We start from the raw sequence: 21,672 nt of genomic DNA on the forward strand, positions 1-21,672 counted from the left end.
TAAAGAGGTGGGGTTTCAGGTGTCTCCGGAAGGTGGTGATTGACTCCGCTGTCCTGGCGTCGTGAGGGAGCTTGTTCCACCATTGGGGTGCCAGAGCAGCGAACAGTTTTGACTGGGCTGAGCGGGAACTGTGCTTCCTCAGAGGTAGGGGGGCCAGCAGGCCAGAGGTGGATGAACGCAGTGCCCTTGTTTGGGTGTAGGGCCTGATCAGAGCCTGAAGGTATGGAGGTGCCGTTCCCTTCACAGCTCCGTAGGCAATCACCATGGTCTTGTAGCGGATGCGAGCTTCAACTGGAAGCCAGTGGAGAGAGCGGAGGAGCGGGGTGACGTGAGAGAACTTGGGAAGGTTGAACACCAGACGGGCTGCGGCGTTCTGGATGAGTTGTAGGGGTTTAATGGCACAGGCAGGGAGCCCAGCCAACAGCGAGTTGCAGTAATCCAGACGGGAGATGACAAGTGCCTGGATTAGGACCTGCGCCGCTTCCTGTGTGAGGCAGGGTCGTACTCTGCGAATGTTGTAGAGCATGAACCTACAGGATCGGGTCACCGCCTTGATGTTAGTGGAGAACGACAGGGTGTTGTCCAGGATCACGCCAAGGTTCTTAGCACTCTGGGAGGAGGACACAAGGGAGTTGTCAACCGTGATGGCGAGATCATGGAACGGGCAGTCCTTCCCCGGGAGGAAGAGCAGCTCCGTCTTGCCGAGGTTCAGCTTGAGCTGGTGATCCGTCATCCACACTGATATGTCTACTTCATTAAACGTCTTTATGAAATGTGAACTTATGTACCCACATTGTTTCCCTATGTCCTATATTAGCATTTAACAAGTGCTGGCAACTCTGTGGTCCATACAAAGATGAAAAAAGATGGGTTTTATTTACGTTAAATATTAGTTTGTATTTGTGTTATTTATTAGGTTTAATTAACCAAAGGGGATAAGTAAGATGAGTGTTTAAATAAATACAGTAGGTTGCAACTTGAAATATAGGTTTGTTAATAATCAAATATAACAGTTGGCGTCGAATCATATACTTGGTTTCAACAAATGCAACAACAAAAAAATGTTTCGATTGAGAACCTTACTCATTTACTTGTAACTATTTGAAGCAATTTTTACAGTACATGTCACATAGCCACCAATGCTATCGGCAGATTTATCCACATTTTACATCTCACGTGTGGGCTATATTATAGGCCAATAGCCAGCCTAGACATATTTATCAAGTAGCCTATCGGACCACAGCCACTTAGGGCAACTCAGAACACTGGATGTATTTAGTTAAATATTCATATTTATTTGATGTTGAGAAAAGATTTTTAAAATTCTATGCCGAACATCTCACATGGTTCGGGACCACTGTCCTCCATATGTTGTCCATGAGCACTCCCTCTTACCCTCATCCATCCAGCCCTGCGCTTTTCCCTAGAATGGTATGCCCCGGCATGAGCCTATTGAGCCTGCTGATGCGATACATCTCTACACCCTGGACGCTCCTATTATTTTCTTCTGCACTCTGCAAAGCCTCGAATGTGGATTGGGTGAAGATGTAGGATACAGCTCTAAAAGGATGCTATACATAGATAGTGTATGTTCTATAATGTAGACTAGTCACTGTATATTTGTTTGAATTAGGCTACAGTTGTCTTGTGTCTGGCTACGTTGGATTACCTGGAGTAGCTAGAATCATCCGTCGCGCCCTAATGGGCTTTGATTGTCTATCCTATTCATAGGGAGTGAGTATCAACATGAGGGATGCTGAACGATTCGGATGAGTCGTTTTGGGGGCAAGATGCGGACAGAATGGCTGGGGCAGTGCTTCGTAGGATGCTGAGGCTTTGTGATGGTGAGTTGACGCCAACGGTTCGCCTCTTTGTTAATTATAGGAACCATTCGAATGGACGTTCCATGCCTCGGGCATCCCAGGCAGAACCGTTTTCCACTGGCCTCGCTACGATGACCGTTGGTTCGCTAGGGTTCGGGCGCTAATGTCAAATGACAGTTGCCGTTGCATTATTTGATCCTACGGAATGGTTGTTTACATCTAATTAATTAGGTCAGACCTCTACAAGTCCGACGGCACTATAGCATCAATGACATCATTTCATTTCTGCCTTGTAAAGCTATGTCCATGACGTCCACAAAGCGCAATGTGTGCAAAGATTCCATTCCAGTCAATGGTGCTTCTATCACGGGGTCAATGTCCGTTACATTACAATACAAATGTGGTGTAGACGCTTTGGGTAGGCAACATAGCATAATGTATTATAAAGTGCACACCAGGGAAATGCCACCGCCGTACAGCCAGTCTAAATAGATGTATAGGCTAAGCCTATGTAGGTGTGAGTGACTGACTGGGTTTCACCCCAGTTTGGAGCACCTCAATGCTGTGGATTAGCCCACTGAGCTAAAGCCTAGGCTATTACCTGGGGGAACTAAGTCTTTAGGTCTCACTGGTGTGTTGTGGAAAGAAAGTGTTCAGTTGTCATTGAGTCACAGGGTAAACACATTGAAGATAATACTACCTGCTCTCTCGCCTAGCAGCCAGGATATCACTGCATGGCTGTCTGTGTATTATTATTCTAGTGAGGCAGTCAATCTGTCAACCCCACAGCCTTCACGCCATGAGGGTTTCCTTAGCCTGTTGGTGGTGCACACTGGTTTGAATGATCCTAGAGGGAAAAACAAACAGACAACATCTTGAGCCTTGTCGACAACAATCTGACATCTGTGTCTCTCTCGTTTCATATCTCTGGCTCTTTCTTCCGATCTCGCTCTCTCTTTCTATGTCGCTCCATATTTCTCATGCTTGGTGTAGATTCTGTCTCCTAGTGTGAACATCTGCCTTCCAGAGAAATCGCAGGCTTTGATAACACACAGACATGTTTTCTTTCTCATGCACAATGGTGTGTCTGTGTGTGTGTGTGGAGATAAAGCAGCATGTTGCCCATTGATTTCCATGGCAGCAGTGGAACAGCCATGCCCTGACGCTGATCCACCCAGGATCCACTTCATTATCCTGACCTCTGACCTGTCCTGTTCCAACCCCTTCTCAGAACAGGCCAGGCAGCGCCAGTCAATGTCAATAGACCTACATAGGAACAAAACACTGTGGCTGAGTGACCATCTACTTGTCTCTGTCTATCTGTCCTCATCGTGACCCTTTATTGGCATCCTAACTGTCATGTGTTGTCGTAGCGACCAATGGAAGCATTGTTGTTTTAACAGCAAAAACAAGTCATTGAATCGATTTATCCCATTAATTCATCACTGTGTTGATTGAATTGCATGATAGCTCCATTGATGAGGGAGTTCATGCAGACTATTGATTGACTCATGACAGAGGTCGTTGGCTGTGTTATTTGACAGTGCTAGTTAGAGGTCAGGGGTCATGGACGGGGTCATATGAGCGTGCAGCCTGAATTAAAGAACTGAAAAGCAAAAGTCCTTCCTCGACATACACAAACACAGGAATGACGTATTGCTTATCAGACAGGTGTTTTGTTGTACATTCTGAAATCCTTTGTTTACTTATGTGGGTGACCTTTTTCTTTGTACACAGATTTATGTAGATTATGGAATTCATTTTAATTATGGAGATGAGCGTAACTATGATGCTTTAATCCCTTCGATTATGATGATGGTTAAACAGTTATGTGTCTAATCCCATGTCCTGATTAGCTGCTGAGATATTTTTTAGATTACGTTGCGTTAAATGAAATAACTTAATTCAGAGAGAGAGGGAGAGATATCTTGATTGCCTGCTATGTGTGGTTGAATGATGGCTAAGTGTCAGGCTGCCAGTAGTTTAAGTGTCAGGCTGCCAGTAGTTTAAGTGTCAGGCTGCCAGTAGTTTAAGTGCATGACTTCCTCTCATTCCCTTCCCATCATCGCCTCCGAATCCGAGGAACAAATCATTCAATCATTCATTTCAATCATTGTGAAGATAAGAAAAAAGAGACATGGAATGGAAACATTTGAGAGTATAGAGGGATGAGGAGGTGGTGAGAAGAGATGAGGTGAATCATTATGCAGCAAGATCCAGTTCCTGAATGACCAAGAGTGGGATGTTTTGGGATATTATCAAACTCCTTCCTCAGGGTGTACAGGGAGAGAGTGTGTAGGGGTTCAGTGGGGGGGGAGTGTTGTGAACACTGAGGGGCCTATGCTGCAGGAGCATCTTAAAGACGCTGTGGAGACCGAGCCTTTGTTGGTCATCTGTCCCAGTTATGTAACAATGACAACGCTAAGTAAAGACTAATAACAGCGTTCACACTCAAAGGAGCGGGGACATGGAGGGAAAGAAGAGTAGAGGGAACGTGGAGAAGTGATAGAGGAGAGAGATGGGGAATGGGATGTACATGTCTGAAGGAATGATGGCAGAAGGCGCAATATAAAAGTTGGGATACAGAGAGAGTTGGAGAGAGTGAATAAGGGAAAGGGAGGTGAATTGAGGAGAGGTGAAGCGTGTATGCACGAGGGGTGTGAATGAGATGGATTGTAATAGCATTAATCCAGTCCTCTGCTGTCCTTCCCCCTGGCTACAGATACAGATAGCAGGTCCCAATCTCATTATCTGTCTACGTGCAGACACACACACACACACACACACACACACACACACACACACACACACACACACACACACACCAGATCAGACTGACACAGACTGGGACTAACTGAATCGTAAGAATGAAGAGCATAAACCGTAATACGCTGAATTTAGTTTTACAACTGCTTAAGGTCTAGCCCTTGTTTCTGGATCTCAATCATTTGTCCTAGTGAATAAATGAATACAGGTGAATCGATTCGATTATATTAGAAGAGTCAGTAGAGAGAGACTCTTTGTATGTGTAATAAACCACTGCAAGTCACCTCTAGGTCCACACACAGAAGGAATTCGACTCCCTTAGATTCCCACTAGACTGCCGGGGTCTCTTTGAGAGATGCGTAAAGTGGTCTGTTCAGTTCATTAACGACTCCAAAGGAACTCCATCCCAGAGAGAGTGTAGGAGCTGCAGCCTCAGCAGTCTGCTGGGGAAAACAATTGGTAGCATTCATGGCCATGTCCACTGACACACAAAGCTCTCATAGATAAACCCATCGTTCTCTCTCTCTCTATCTGCCCCCGGATCCACCCCACCATCACCACCACCCCCCATTTATGGGCAGAATGAAGAGATTTCTAGTCCATCCAGTCTGATGGGCTAGCTGATCCATTGATGAGCGCCAACTGGGTTTACGTGACAGTTGCTGTCACTAGGCCATTATCTGCTATACCAGGCAGGATTTACCGAAGTAAGATCATTTTTATTTGCCCATTATGTGCCACCGACTATCTAACCAGGTGATCCCCAGGCCAGACAACACATCCTCGTCTGCCCAAGTCCACACCACTCTGCCTGGTCCTCCACGGAGAAGCTCTGCCTGGGCCCTAGTATCACAACCAGAACCAGAGGGGGTAGAGGATAAATAATAGGCCAACAATTAGCCTGTAGCGGCCAAGTCTAACACCATGTCTCCTCTCTCTGGTAGGATTTGACATTTAGTTGAATCGCTATCTATCGCCCCCTCAAGGGTTTCTCATTGTCCCTATGGTGCCCCAGCACAGCAGCCTGGCTCTCAACGGGACTGTGTGGGGAAACACGTGAGACTGTTGACATACACACCGATGATCTGCCTGCCACCACAGTTGTCCTAGTTACCACGGTGACACAGCCTGTCATGTTTCCACAGCGACCACAGCCAGTCAGACATCAGTGATGGATATTGATCGACATGCGAGGAAGCTTTAGAGGTTTAAGGTTGAAATGAACAGCTATATTGATTGATAACTGCCACTGTTATCGCGCTAAACCCTTGTGTCCATTCCATCGAGCTCTTCATTGGAAAGTGGCTCTGATAGGCCTGTGTGATCTAAGTCTGTGACCGCGTGAGCTCGGTCTGTCGCACACCTCAAGGAATTCTCACAGTAGTTCATTGGCCTTCCTTCAGTTACGTGGGCATCATACTTTCATCCTAGCCTGGCTGGTCCCAGATCTGTTTCTGCGCTCTTGCCAACTCCTTTTGCTGTCATTGTCAAGCCAAACATGTTTGGCATAACAATTCCATAAAGAGTTGGCAAGAGAGCAGAAACAGATCTGGGACCAGCCGGCTACATTGATCTCAAATCGTTCTACGTAACCTCATGTTTCTGCACTAGGTGTTTCTTTTGGTGATGTTCTTGAAATTCAATAGGGGAGAGAACAAGAGAGAAGACTGGCGAACCCAAAGATATCTGCAACAACCGATAGGGGAAGGAAGATGGGAGGAAATGAGAGAAAGAGAGAATGGAATGATGCAATCTTGCTTGATCAGACTACTGATTATGAAGTTGATGATGGAGGAGATAAGAAGCAAAAAAGGAAAGCGGCCAGCAACACAGCCACCATTTTGTATCTGTGTGACTGTGGGATTGGACATGAAAATATAATTACACCCAATAGAATGAATACAACTTGAAAATGTATTTCCTGAAACAAATGGTTGCTTCATTGTATTTTTTGAAAAGCACACTAATTGTCCTCCTTGCTCCAAAACAGTGAGAGAACATCTGGGGAACCCTGTGAAGACATTTAGTAGCAGCGACAGACCAGATGCCCACAGCAGCAGTAACACAGTGAGAAAACATCTGGGGAACCCTATGAAGACATTTAGTAGTAGCGACAGACCAGATGCCCACAGCAGCAGTAACACAGTGAGAAAACATCTGGGGAACCCTATGAAGACATTTAGTTGCAGCGACAGACCAGAAGCCCAGAGCAGCAGTAACACAGTGGGAAAACATCTGATGCAGTCTATAAAGACATTTAGTAGCAGGGACAGACTAAAGCCCACAGCAGCAGTAACACAGTAACATAGTGAGTAATGCATTATGAAGTGGTTATGTAAGCAAACACTGGGGAACGGGAAGCCCATTGGCAGATCTGGCCTATCTTTCGTCTTGCTTTCTTTCTTTTTCTTGTTCTCCTTTTTCACTCTTATTCACCTTTTCTTACCTTTCTTCTTCTCTGTAGTCTCAGGTCTCATTCGTGTAATTCACTTCCTGCTCTCCCCATGTTCTCTTTAACATATCCCTTTGAGATTGAGAAATGCGACAAAGGTATGCTGTGTTGGATTCGGGGTAAACTTTGAACATTGAGATACTGAAGACATGATAGATCAGAAGCATAGTATATAAAGGAGTGAAAGAGACTGGCTTTTAATGTCAAAAGTGAATGGTTCTCTGTATAAAGACAGATGGCTTTGGAATGTGTTGTGTGGACGGGAAGAAGTCACAGGATTGCTATAGGGGAAGCGGATGGACATCTGTGGATTAGGCGAAGGAGGGGTTGAGGTCAGGAGGTCAGGTCAGATCCCCTGATAGGATAGTGAACCATAATTTCTCCCATTACTCTCTTCCTGTGGAACCATAAGATGTGAGGATTGGAGAGACGGAGGAGTGCCTAAATTGGAGTATATTAGAGGTCGACCGATTATGATTTTTCGACGCCGATACGATTATTTGAGGACCAAAAAAAGCCGATACGCGAAGTAGGCTGTGATTCGATGATAAATGAATAGGCACCGCATTGATTATATGCAACGCAGAACAAGCTAGTTAACCTAGTAATATCATCAACTATGTGTAGTTAACTAGTAATTATGTGAAGATTGTTTTTTATAAGATAAGTTTAATGCTAGCTAGCAACTTACCTTGACTCCTTGCTGCACTCGCGTAACAGATGGTCAGTTTGCCACGCAGTTTCCTCGTGGAATGCAATGTAATCGGCGTCCAAAAATGCAGATTACCGATTGTTATGAAAACTTGAAATCGGCCCTAATTAATTGGCCATGCCGATTTAATCGGTCGACCTCTAGAGTATATATACTGGTAGTGGTGGGAACATGGCTTTGTCTGAATACAGTTGTAACGGCCCTTTGGGAAGAATTCAACTTGGTTCAGCTTCTCTAGTGTCCGTGAGTTATTTACTCTGAAAAATAAGAACCTAACAGTTGTCAGATACATCTTTCATAGTTTCAAGAGTGTATGTGTAGTCGTACATATGAGAGTTATGCTATATGGCTCCCGAGTGGTGCAGCGCTCTAAGGCACTGCATCTCAGTGCAAGATGGGTCACTACAGTCCCTGGTTCAAATCCAGGCTGTATCACATCCGGCCGTGATTGGGAGTCCCATAGGGCGGCGTACAATTGGCCCAGCGTCGTCCGGGTTTGGCCGTCATTGTAAATTAGAATTTGTTCTTAACTGACTTGCCTAGTTAAATAAAGGTTACATATGGTTGGCATTGGAAGCCAAGCCTGTGCTGAGTATCACACGTGTTACAGCTATTGCTGATGCCCACTCACTACAGTGGGATGATCATACAAGGTGACATCCCTACACATGTCCACTGGTGTTCTTCTCACGACACTGTGTCACTGTGACACAGAGAAGGAGAGAAAAACCAAGAGGGAGAGAGAGAGAGCGAGAGGGGAGCTGAGAAACAGACTGTCATCTGTAGTGACACATTTGTTTGTATTGAGAAGAACACTGCGATGACTAAATAGTTTAGTGCAATCTGCTAATGGAGTAATGGAGGCAGCCACACACACATACTCACACACCAAGGTACATACTGTCCTTAAACATATATCAAAAGGTCTCTGTGAAGCCGTAGGAGGAAGAGTATTATATTATGTTTGCGTACCAAATGGCACTCTATTCCCTATTTAGTGCACTGGGCTCAGGTCAAAAGTAGTGCAGTATATAGGGAATAGAGTGCCATTTGGGATGCAGCCGGTGTCTTGCTGATTGTGTGTGCGGAGACTGGAGCGGGTCCAGTTCCTGTATGGTGGGTTGTGGGTAGTCACCAGTCAGCATGGTTACATCTTTGGTTACATCACCTCCAGACTGCACTGCCAGGCTGTAGCACGACAACAGCTTGCAGGAAGAGGCTTGAGTGGGCTGTGTGTGGGGTGGGGGGTGGGGGGGGGGGGTCCTGACTGTGTGCGTCAGCGTATCTCCAGTCATTCACTGGGCTACTTATTTGGTACACGCTTTGGCTAGGCGTCAGTCACGACGACTGTGGCGCAGACGCAGAAATATAGTCACCCACATACACCATTCAGTACTGATCATTGTATCTAATGAGACTGACGTAAGACTTTGTTAGAATTCTCAGCCACATTGTTAGTCAGCCCTCCTCTTGAAGGCTTTGATGACATTTCTACAGAAGCACTGACATTTCGTGCCACACATAACTATGATATGTCAGCTAAGAGCAACTCTCTCAGAGAGTACTATATAGATTGGTCCTGTTAATGAATGAGGCTTATGAGCGTTGCAGACACACATATACAGTCAAACATATTCATCTCCATGTTGCTAAGAGCTGAGGCGCTCAGCAAGATGATCTGGGGCTGACTAAAGCCTTGGCTTCCTGTCCCTCCTAGCCCCTCTCTCTCCTCTTTCCCCTCTCTTCCCCACCGCACTAGAATCAATCAGAAATGGCAGGGCTATTGTACTGAGAGATACCACCCCTTTCACTGTCATCCCTCTGTACACACACACACACACACACACACACACACACACACACACACACACACACACACACACACACACACACATTTATATATATACAGTACCAGTCAAAAGTTTGGACACCTACACATTCCAGGGTTTTTCTTTATTTCTACTATATTCTACATTGCAGAATAAAAGTGAAGACATCAAAACTATGAAATAACACATATGGAATCATGTAGTAACCAAAAAAGTGTTAATCAAATGAAATATATTTTAGATTCTTCAAAGTAGCCACCCTTTGACTTGATGACAACTTTGCACACTTGGCATTCTGTCAACTAGCTTCACCTGGAATGCTTTTCCAACCATCTTGAAGGGGTTCCCACATATGCTGAGCACTTGTTGGCTGCATTTCCTTCACTCTGTGGTCCAACTCATCCCAAACCATCTCAATTGGGTTGAGGTCGGTTGATTGTGGAGGCCAGGTCATCTGATACAGCACTCCATCACTCTCCTTCTTGGAAAATAGCCCTAACACAGCCTGGTGGTGTGTTGGGTCATTGTCCTGTTGAAAAACAAATGATAGTCCCACTAAGCGCAAACCAGATGGGATGGTGTATCACTGCAGAATGCTGTGTCTATGCTGGTTGTGTGCCTTGAATTCTAAATAAATCACACAGTGTCACCAGCAATGCACCATCACACCTCCTCCTCCATGCTTCACGGTGGGAACTACACATGCGGAGATCACCCGTTCACCTACTCTGCGTCTCACAAAAAGGCGTCAGTTGGAACCAAATATCTACATTTGGATTCATCAGACCAAAGGACAGATTTCCACCGGTCTAATGTCCATTGCTCGTGTTTCTTGGCCCAAACAAGTGTCCTTTAGTAGTGGTTTCTTTGCAGCAATTCGACCATGAAGGCCTGATTCACACAGTCTTCTCTGAACAGTTGATGTTGAGATGTGTCTGTTACTTGAACTCTGTGAAGCATTTATTTGGGCTGCAATTTCTGAGGCTGGTAACTCTAATGAACTTATCCTCTGCAGCAGAGGTAACTCTGGGTCTTCCTTTCCTGTGGCAGTCCACATGAGAGCCAGTTTCATCATAGCGCTTGATGGTTTTTGCGACTGTATATCTGGTTTTTGCTTGGAATAGCTATCTTCTGTATACCACCCCTACTTTGTCACAACACAACTGATTGGCTCAAACACATTAAGAAGGAAAGAAATTCCACAAATTAACTTTAAAAAAAGGCACACGTGTTAATTGAAATTCATTCCAGGTGACGACCTCATGAAGCTGGTTGAGAGAATGCCAAGAGTGTGCAAAGCTGTCATCAAGGCAAAAGTTGGCTACTTTGAAGAATCTAAAATGCATTTTGATTTGTTTAACACATTTACATTTGCGTCATTTAGCAGACACTCTTATCCAGAGCGACTTACAAATTGGTGCGTTCACCTTATGATATCCAGTGGAACAACCACTTTACAATAGTACATCTATATATTTTTTATCCAGTGGTGAGAGCACGTGGTGCGGAGACGGATTCTCGCCACGCCACCTGGTAGGAGCGACTTGTCAGGTAGGACGCAATCCAAGAGTGAGCCGCGCCGGAGATGCCCAACTCGGAGAGGGTGGAGAGGAGGATCTGATGGTTCACAGTATCAAAGGCAGCAGATAGGTCTAGAAGGATGAGAGCAGAGGAGAGAGGGTTAGCTTTAGCAGTGTGGAGAGCCTCCGTGACACAGAGAAGAGCAGTCTCAGTTGAATGACCAGTCTTGAAACCTGACTGATTTGGATCGAGAAGGTCATTCTGAGAGAGATAGCAATCCATGTTTCTGTCAGCGCCAAGAAGTCGAGGGACTGGAGGGTAGCATTGGCTGAGATGAACTCTGCCTTGTTGGCCGCAGACCAGCGTTCCAGAGGCTGCCGGAGACCTGGAACTCCACGTGGGTCGTGCGCGCTGGGACCACCACGTTAGAGTGGCAGCGGCCTCGCGGTGTGAAGCATTTGTGTGGCCTGTGCAGAGAGGAGAGAACAGGGATAGACAGACACATAGTTGACAGGCTACAGGAGAGGCTACGCTAATGCAAAGGAGATTGGAATGAAAATTAACTAAACAACTGGGGAAGCGAGACTGAAACACTCAAATATAACTTTTCCAACTTCCACTTTAGAAATTATAATTGATGTAAACTACAGTGGTTCAATGTTTCCAGGAATAGGCTCAAACTTAGTTTATTCAGCTAGATAACTTGGTACAGTATTCTTCCGTGAAACCCACCCAGTGCACCGTATCCTATGACGCCGTAGCTAACTAGCATGCTAGCATCCAATAACACACGGTTAACACCAATACTTGGTTACAACAAACAACCAATGGATCATTCGTGTCCGTGTCTAGTTCCTTTCATAACGCAGAAGTAATTAAACGTTGGCTAGCTAACACAAAGTCAGTCCTGCTAGCTACACAAGTGGACTACACATCTCGAAAGTTCAGAGAGTTAAGCTTACGTTGCAAAAATCTTATTGACTAAAAATGATACAGTACTGCTAGCTGGTAGAGTTGGCTAGCTAGCAATGGCTGCATTTACCTTTATCTTTGATACAAAGGCAACTATGTAGCTAGCTAACATTACACTAATCAAATCGTTCCGTTGTAATGTATTTAGTTTCTACAGTACTGCTAGTTGGTAATGTTGGCTAGCAAGCAGTGTTGACGCCATTTTTGTTACTACATGATTCCATGTGTGTTATTTCATAGTTTATGTCTTCACTATTATTCTACAATGTAAATAATAAAGTAAAACCCTGGAATGAGTAGAGAGAGAGAGAGAGCACAAACCCTCAGTCTGGTGGTGATTCTAGCCTGAGCACAAACCCTCATACTGGCTTTCCATGCCAATAAAGCCCTTTGAATTGAACTGAATTGAGAGAGAGAGGGAGCAGGTTTGACCAGAAGGAGAGGTCCAAGTGTGTGTATGTATGTATGTATGTATGTATGTATGTATGTATGTTCTAAAAAGATATGATGTGGAAAGCCATTCAATGAGTGTGTTTGCAGTTTCCACCCTGTCCAGATAATCACCAGTGTATAGATGCTCCATATGGATCTTAAAATGGCTGGGACTAAATTTAGGATCTAACGCTATTCTACTAGTGCACACTTTCACACCAGCCTCTAGTGTTGGCATTTTATCTCTCACACCACTTGTCCCTTCCCACCCCCTCATTGTCTTTTTCTGTTCTGTGCTTTCCTCCCTCTGTCCTTGGATCTGCCTGCTCAAACACTGTAAAGACCAAATCACACGAGAAGTGAGTTTTTTTACGCGCACGCTCACGCTGGAATGAGAATGCATGTGAGGGAACGAGAGCAGACGAGCCGCGGGCGTCAACTGCGTCACATTAGAATTATTTATATCACGTTGTCAATGTCATTTCTTGGCAGTACAGTTAGGCTATCACCGTTGTAGCTTACAGCCGATTTGATTAATAAAGTTAAAACAAAGTATATGGTTAGTAAGTGCCTTGGTTCAAATTAATCAAATTTGGTCTAAAGATGGAGTGGGTTGTTGTAGTGATAGTGTTGATATCGATTATAGCTAGGCATATAGCCCGGGCAGGCTACGGCTAGATAACTTGAGGAACTCGGATTTCAAGAGAATACTGCTAAATAGAAAGAACGAGACTTAGCTAGTTCTTTATAAACGTTTCGGGTTTACAAGCTACAACTCTCCTCACGTTCGTGAGCTAGCATAACAACTGTTTAGCCCAGGTACGGTGTCTCCGTAGGACATATAAGTTGATTCACAACAATTACATTTACATTACATTTAAGTCATTTAGCAGACGCTCTTATCCAGAGCGACTTACAAATTGGTGCATTCACCTTATGATATCCAGTGGAACAACCACTTTACAATAGTGCATCTAAATCTTTTAAGGGGGGGGTTAGAAGGATTACTTTATCCTATCCCAGGTATTCCTTGAAGAGGTGGGGTTTCAGGTGTCTCCGGAAGGTGGTGATTGACTCCGCTGTCCTGGCGTCGTGAGGGAGCTTGTTCCACCATTGGGGTGCCAGAGCAGCGAACAGTTTTGACTGGGCTGAGCGGGAACTGTGCTTCCTCAGAGGTAGGGGGGCCAGCAGGCCAGAGGTGGATGAACGCAGTGCCCTTGTTTGGGTGTAGGGCCTGATCAGAGCCTGAAGGTATGGAGGTGCCGTTCCCTTCACTGCTCCGTAGGCAATCACCATGGTCTTGTAGCGGATGCGAGCTTCAACTGGAAGCCAGTGGAGAGAGCGGAGGAGCGGGGTGACGTGAGAGAACTTGGGAAGGTTGAACACCAGACGGGCTGCGGCGTTCTGGATGAGTTGTAGGGGTTTAATGGCACAGGCAGGGAGCCCAGCCAACAGCGAGTTGCAGTAATCCAGACGGGAGATGACAAGTGCCTGGATTAGGACCTGCGCCGCTTCCTGGGTGAGGCAGGGTCGTACTCTGCGAATGTTGTAGAGCATGAACCTACAGGATCGGGTCACCGCCTTGATGTTAGTGGAGAACGACAGGGTGTTGTCCAGGATCACGCCAAGGTTCTTAGCACTCTGGGAGGAGGACACAAGGGAGTTGTCAACCGTGAATAACTCCCAGGGGCTAGACTACACAGCGAACATAACAAAAATAATGTGAATAATTATAATATAATAATAATAATAATGTAATAATGTAAATGTAAAAATAACTATTTACAGTGGGTTGTCATGACAATTACGTTAGCATACGCAACGCAGTGTTTGTGAATTGACGCTCGCTACTCGCACACCAATTTCACGCCGTTGACGGACATCTCCCCGTGTGATTTGGAGTCACACGCACTCTAGTCTTTTGTCACAACTAGCTGAATGTGAGGCAAAAGAAACCAGCAAGGCCACTGTGTGTGTGTGTTCTGTATCTTGAGTCATTGTTTACATCTGACATGAGGGGGGACTTGCCAAAGGGAGAGAGCTGAAAGGCTGTGAACCAGGAGAGTAGAGAGATACTTACCAACAGAGAGGAACAGTCAGACGGGCACTGATTGGCTCTCTGACTGTTGCTATGGTGGTTTAGGCAGCTCTCCCATTGGTCAGACACTCAACTTGGACCAGGACATGCTCGGAATCCAAACATCCTCTTGTCGTCATGACAACAGACAGGAAGTGTGAAGTTGGTATTGTGGAAGAATGCCAAGCTTGTTTTCAACTGAACTCTGTTTTTCAACAGATGATCTCTTGTGAACATAGAAACTCTCTATTCTAACACTGAATCTGCTTCTAGAACAGCTTAGTGGCGCTTCATTCCCCTCTCGTGTGTTCAGCAGAGATGGAGTAATCCTCACAGAAAGATGATGATTATTATTATAACATGTTTGGATGAGAGGAGAGCAGCTAGGGGCTAGATGTGATTTATGGGTTTGGAAGGATTTGTCAGTGTCTGAAGAAGACAGAAATATCCTATTTTCCCTTGTCCACTTCCATCTAAAATAGCAACCCTACTAGACATGTTTCTTAATGTAATAACGTAATGGCTAATCATGTAGGTATACATCTCCATACATAGAGTCCTGTCCAATCCTGTTTTAGAGCAGTACATGTTGGCGTAGTGCAAAAGAGAAGGCCTCCAACCCAATTCTATTTTTAATCCATACCTCAGGGAGGATTTTATGAATCCCAGTTGATACTGTAGAGTCAGCCAGGGATCAGGTTTTCACTAGGTTCTCTGAGCTCTCCCTTACTCCTCCTATTCCATCCTCAGAGGACGGTGAAGGCTGTATCCCACAGAGACCTATTGCAGCTTCAGTTCATTCATATCAATGTGTTTACTCTCCCACAGACAACCTCTTCCTTCAGGTGGATGATACATCACTTCAGCCACACCGTTTCATGCTGGGCCATTGATCAGGCCTGACACAGGCACTGAGCCACACAGAGACACACACACACACACACACACACCCACACACACCTGGCTTTCTGGTTGATGCATATGCAGAGGCCTTGGTAAATGCTGACATGCTAATACTTTCTACCCAAGCAGCACCTTCACTTCTATGATGTTAAATGGTGTGAAACCTGTTTGCAGTAACCCCATAGCTGTCAGAGCCACACCTTCTGGGAGAGAAATAATGAAACCTGCCATGGGAGAGAGGAGACGGAAGGGGAGAGAAATGGGAGGAGAGAGAGAGGAAAGAAAGGAAGTAGAGAGAGAGGAAAGGAAGGAGAGAGAAAGGGGAGGAGAAAGAGAGGAAAGGAAGGAGAGAGAGGAAAGGAAGGACAGAGAAAGGGTCGGAGAGAGAGAGGAAAGGAATGAAGGAGAGAGAAAGGGGAGGAGGAAGGAAGGAGAGAGAGACGCAAGAAGGGGTGGGGTGGAGTTCAGGTGAGCTGAGGATAAGCGATTAGCGAGGCGTCGGGGATGTAAAGTGATGCATGCTGGGAACAATATGGAGCTCATGAATATCTCACCAGCAACAGCTCCAGTGAGAGTCAGACTAGTTCACTAACACACACTGGGCTCCTTATGTAACCCAACGTCTGACCCAGAAACCTCCTCGCACGGAAGGCTGGAGAGACAGAGAGACGGGGGGAGAGAGAGAACAAAGGAGGAAGAGTGGGAATGAGGGGAATGAGGTCGTTGGGTGAGAGCTTTAGCGAAGCATATGTCAGTGTCTTTGTGTGGGAGAGAGTCTGTCACTGTTCAAATAGAAGAACACGTGCAGAACAATCAGACTGTCTCTGATGTATGTTCCAACGTGTTGAGAGATGGTATTCATACTTAAATGCCTGATCCAAACACGACCGAGTCTGTCCTCTGTACCTCTTGATCACTGCTCTACTTACACACCTGTGTGTGTGGGTGGAGGTTTTTGCAACAGCTAGAGTAAATGCATACATGTCTAACGTTGACCTCTCTCTCTCTCTCTCTCGCGCTCTCTTTCACTCTCTTTCTCTCTCTCTCTCTTTCACTCCAGGTGGATTCTTGTGGATGGGAAATGCTCCCTGATCTTCCCTGCCCTACTCCTCCCTCTCCTGAAAACCCCAATCCCTCCATCTCTCGTTCTCACTTTCTCCATCACTCCATCACTCTCTGGTCGCCATGACGTCCACGCTGCAAACGCTGGCGCTCAAGCTAGCCCCGCCCCCTCAGGACCTAAACCCTGAGCGGTTGGATGGCTGCGAGGAGACGGACCAGCGCTACAAAGTGGTTCCCTCCGTCGTGTGCTCCATGTGTTGCCTCTTCGGCATCATCTACTGCTTCTTCGGTGAGCAAAAGGGATTCTTTGTAGCAGTTGTAAGGTCATAGCTCCTTCCTCCTTGGAAACACTAAGGGGTAATTCACTAGTCTCAATGGTAATGTTCATCTGTCACAGCCAACAGAACCTCTGACGCTACGATAAACAGTTGTTACAAGTGAAGCACAGTGATGAGATTATGTAAGCAACACTGAGCTGATATTCTGGAGAATTTAGCATAGGATAATCATCTCAAATCTCTTTCTCTCTCTCTCTCTCTCTCTCTCTTCCCCGTCTCTCAGATAAAAATGTGTCTCTCGCATTCTGAAACCAATTTAATTGAATAAACTATTGACTTGGTACATTTATGTACATTGCCACGGTTAACATATAACAGAGATGGTCAAACAAGACACTCTCAAGACCGCAGAATTAATTAGAACACTAATATAGTGGATCTCTATGCTCAAGAAAAACTCCCTGTCTCTCTCTCCCCTCAGGGTACCGTTGTTTCAAGGCGGTGATGTTCCTGACGGGCCTGATGTTCGGCTCCATCGTCATCTTCATGTTGTGTTATAAGGAGCGCGTCCTGGACACCCAGCTCAGTGTTGAGGCCTCTGTGGGCATCGGCCTGGGCATCGGCACCCTCTGTGGCCTGGTCACCATGCTGGTTCGCTCCGTGGGTCTCTTCATGGTGGGTCTCCTCCTGGGCCTCTTGGTGGCTGTGGCTACCCTGGTGGGCATGGAAGAGCTGTCGAACAGCCCCCCGAGGTCGGTCTGGGTCCCCCTGGGGGTGCTGCTCGGCCTGGGCATGCTGTTCGCCGTTCTCACCCTCCAATGGCAGCGTTTCTTCACCACCGTGTCCACGGCCGTGTTCGGGGCGGCGGTGATCACCGTGGCGCTGGACTACTTTGTGGAGCTGTTTTCCCTGGTGCTGTACCTGTATGAGAGGGTGAAAGCGGCGCCCAGAGGGAGGCCCGTCTGCTGGATCACCTGGGTGGTGCTGGGGGTGTGGCCTGCTCTGACGCTCCTGGGGGTGCTAATACAGTGGAAGGTGACAGCAGAGGGATACTCCCACACCAAGGGTGAGTCTGAGATCTGGGGCTGGAGGGGTTACACTGACGTCAATGCTGAAGTTTGTGGACTTTTTATTTTGAGAGTGACAGAGCTATTTATATGCGAGAGAGGGGTGCTTGAAAGGAAAGGGGGATGACTAGTCAGTTGTCCAACTGAATGTATTCAACTGAAATGTGTCTTCCGCATTCAACCCAACCCCTCTGAATCAGAGAGGTGCGGGGGGCTGCCTTAATCGACATCCACTTCTTCGGCGCCCGGGGAACAGTGGGTTAACTGCCTTGCTCGGGGGCAGAACGACAGATTTTTACCTTGTCAGCTCAGGGATTCGATCCAGCAACCTTCCGGTTACTGGCCCAACACTCTAACCACTAGGCTACCTGCCGCCCGAATGTAAACAAAGATGAGAATAAGAGTGAGAAACAAAGAGAAAAAGAGAGGGAGGGGGAGAGACAAAGAGCAGGTAGCTTTAGGGGAAGAGAGAGAGAGAGAGCGAGAGAGAGAGAAGGAAGCAGATTATTGCTGGGTGAACTCCCTGGCTGCCAGATGGTGCCTGGCTCTGCTTGTCTAGTCTAAATAAAAAGATGAACACAATCATGTGGAGCAGGGAAACTGTCAAAGGGCGCGTTGGGTCGTTCTTGTGTGCGTGTTTCAAAACATCTGTTGCTAGCTGCGCAATGTCGTTGCGTGTGTATGTGTGTTCTTTGAGTGTGTGTGTGTGTGTATATCTGAACCCCGTCTTCCATCTCCCTCTCTCAGTGATAATCAGTCGTCAGCAGCGGCGGGTCCAGCTGATGCGTATCCGTCAAAAGGAGGAGCGGAGGGACCGCAGCAGGAAGAGGAAGAATAAGCAACAGAGAGACTCCACCCACAGCTCCCACCCTCCCAAACCCCTGCACCCCGAGCCCGCCTATCGCAGGAAACCCAACCCTATACGACGCTTTGACGGGGACGTCCTATCGCCTGTGAGTGTTCAAGTGTACTCCCTGTCTCTCTCTCTCATTGTCTTTCGCTTTCTCTGTCCATTCTCCTCATCTCTTCTTACTCAGTGTCTTCATCAGCATTCATCAAAAAATGTTGTCTCTTTTCCTCTCTCTTGCCGTCTCTCGCTCACTTTGTAGCTCATCACTGATCTAACATGCAATATTAATCTCTCTCTCTCTCTCTCTCTCTCTCTCTCTCTACAGAGTTACATCCAGAGTTTCCGGGACAGGCAGGTGGAGGCCAGGCTGTATCCTGGAGGGGGCAGACTGATGGGGGGAGGAGGGGCTCACACTAATGTGGATGTGGACTATGACTGTGGCTCCACCACGCCCCTCACTGCAGCTGCAGGACCCTTACTACGAGTCTGAACACTCCCCCAAACACTGGTCCAACCACACCCCCAATGATCTGGCAGCCACATCACACCCCCAAAAGGTGTGACCACACCCACAACCCACCTGTGCTGCAGTATGGATCTGACCACACCCCTAAATGGTGTGACCACACCCCCAAAGGCCTGTATTGCAGTATAGGTCTGACTGACCACTCCCCCACCACAATGCTGGAGCCAATCAGAGTATGTGAATAGGAAAGGCCTGAACTCCTTTTTCTGTTTCACACGCACACCAGCCACATGCATGAACATACTGTACACACATCCACAAACACTGCAGTGGAAGTGGATCTGGTGAAAAGAGAGAGGAATGCAGGGCCTCTAACTGGATGACTGTTACCTGAGGCTTCTCTCTCCATCCAGCCAGTCCCCATCAGGACACAGTTTAAAGAAGCATGGCTCAGGTTTCAAACGAAGCATCGTTTTACCATGGACACCGGAATACAATCCTCTCTTCAGGATTTTGAAAGATTCAACTTAGTGTGTCTACTACTCTGCAGTCTTAATTCCTCAAATCATTCTCTGTCGTCAACAGGCAGTTCCTTTGTACTGCGTTTCTACGCTTCCATCCTATGGAGTTGGGACCTTCTGATGAGAACTGACTAGTCATAAACACCCCTGCTCTGTGCCATGCCAGCCCAACAACAGATCACCTCCTGGGAAGAAGAATGTGTGTCTTTTAAGAGGAAGCATTATGCATTCTTGGTGCTGGACGATATCCTTCTTTGGAAAGCAGTTTGAACTCCCCCTTCTTTAAATGAAGTTGGGAGATCCGGTTGATTTATGGGTGCCTTGTGATTGCCCTTACTTGGACTGTACCACTCAGCAGTGGGATAGGGGTTATTGGCAGTGGTCGCTGACTGAGAGATGTGAGAGACTATATGATAACATGCTATATTATTATAGTGACAGACAACAAAGTTGTTGCGATAGGAATGAGGGTAGGCCTATGTCTAGCAGAGGAACAACAGTGACCCAATCAGGGAGCAAGCAAGGAAACAGTGGATGGTGATTGGTCTAACCTGCCCTGGTCTCTACCAAAAGGAACACTACAGGAAGTCAGCACAGGGTCAGCAAGAGGTCAATAAAGAGTTCAAAACAGAAAGGGGTCAGAATAAACGATCGACCAATACAAGGAGAGTATTGACCACTCCCCATCCACTCTCAAGAGAGGACCGTTCAGGTCACAGAGGATCGCCTACATATAGATAGACCCCTACATAATGTGCATTGGGTTTTCAATATGGGTCATAACATTCTGTCTATTGTGTATCAGTAAATGACATTACATTTATGGTTTATTATTGTCTTTGACTCAGACTGTGAGTGTGAAACAACGTGATAATATAATACAGGTGTGATGTTGTTATTATTATTATTATGATTATGATTGCCCCATTGGGCTGTGGGTCGGGACAGGGTATGAGAATCAAAGTTATTTTCCCAGAATCTTCCAGGGGAAACCTATCTGGCTGCATGACTCAGTGGTTCCTTCCTGTTCCTGTCCCCCTCTCTTACCTGTCCCCCGTGGCATTGTCCTCCTCACCTCACCAGACAGTGGTTCCTATCCCCTCTAGCCTGGTGGCCCCACATCTAACAACCACATGCATAGTTCCTAAACACTTCTCATGAATAGCTTCTTAATAATGCATTATAAGCACATGTACAATGCCTTATGCGCTATAATGCATAGAGATTAAATTGATATTCATGAGCACTTATGTGCTTATTATACATTATGAAGAGCATATTCATAGGAAGTGTTAGCAAATTAGCCTGAGTGCCAGTCTTGTTTAAGACTTCATTTCAACTCCTTGCCATGACAATGAGTTGGCATGGCAGCACAAACAGATCTGGGACCAGGCTGTTACAGAGTTGGCCATACAGCACAAACTGTAGAGATGTGTGCATTCTTCTGATCTGTACATAAACAACACTGTATTTTTACCATTTATCTGTATTTCTTGCTTTATTTGATTGTTTACTTTTTCTTATGGATTTATTTTAGGATATTTGATTTATATGAAATTAACCTTTTATTTAACTAGGCAAGTCAGTCAATTCTTTACAATGGACAGCCTACCGGGGAACAGTGGGTTAACCGCCAAGTTCGGGGGCAGAATGACAGATTTTTACCTTGTCAGCTCGGGGATTCGATCCAGCAACCTTTCGTTTACTAGTCCAACGCTCTAACCACTAGGCTACCTGCCTCCCCAATAACGTGTCCTTTCTGAAGTACTGTATGTAGATTTATTTATCAGGTAATTTATTGACATTATATTATTGACATCTTTTGACTTTAAGAGTGTAGGCCGGTGATATTCCATGCTTCTTATTACAAATATAATTATTAATACTATTATTATTAAAGCATGTGTTTTTATGGGCCTGTATATGATAAACAAAGTGATT

General features: G+C 46.0%; 1 protein-coding gene across 2 annotated transcripts; it reads left to right on the plus strand.

Moving 5' to 3' along the window:
- Positions 1-328: 328 nt before the first annotated feature.
- Positions 329-21,212, plus strand: LOC106575169 (transmembrane protein 198). Of its 2 annotated transcripts, XM_014151436.3 has the most exons (6): positions 329-1,586; positions 1,732-1,844; positions 16,548-16,838; positions 17,309-17,893; positions 18,642-18,847; positions 19,070-21,212. In XM_014151436.3, exons 3-6 carry the CDS (start codon positions 16,673-16,675, stop codon positions 19,232-19,234), a joined length of 1,122 nt encoding a protein of 373 aa, XP_014006911.1. In that variant the 5' UTR covers positions 329-1,586; positions 1,732-1,844; positions 16,548-16,672; the 3' UTR covers positions 19,235-21,212. The 2 variants fall into 2 exon arrangements, with proteins under 2 accessions (XP_014006911.1, XP_045554802.1); XM_045698846.2 differs by having other exon boundaries at positions 329-1,844.
- Positions 21,213-21,672: the final 460 nt, after the last annotated feature.

This window comes from Salmo salar, chromosome 17, assembly GCF_965601325.2.
Source record: "Salmo salar chromosome 17, fSalSal1, whole genome shotgun sequence".
Taxonomy (NCBI): domain Eukaryota; kingdom Metazoa; phylum Chordata; class Actinopteri; order Salmoniformes; family Salmonidae; genus Salmo; species Salmo salar.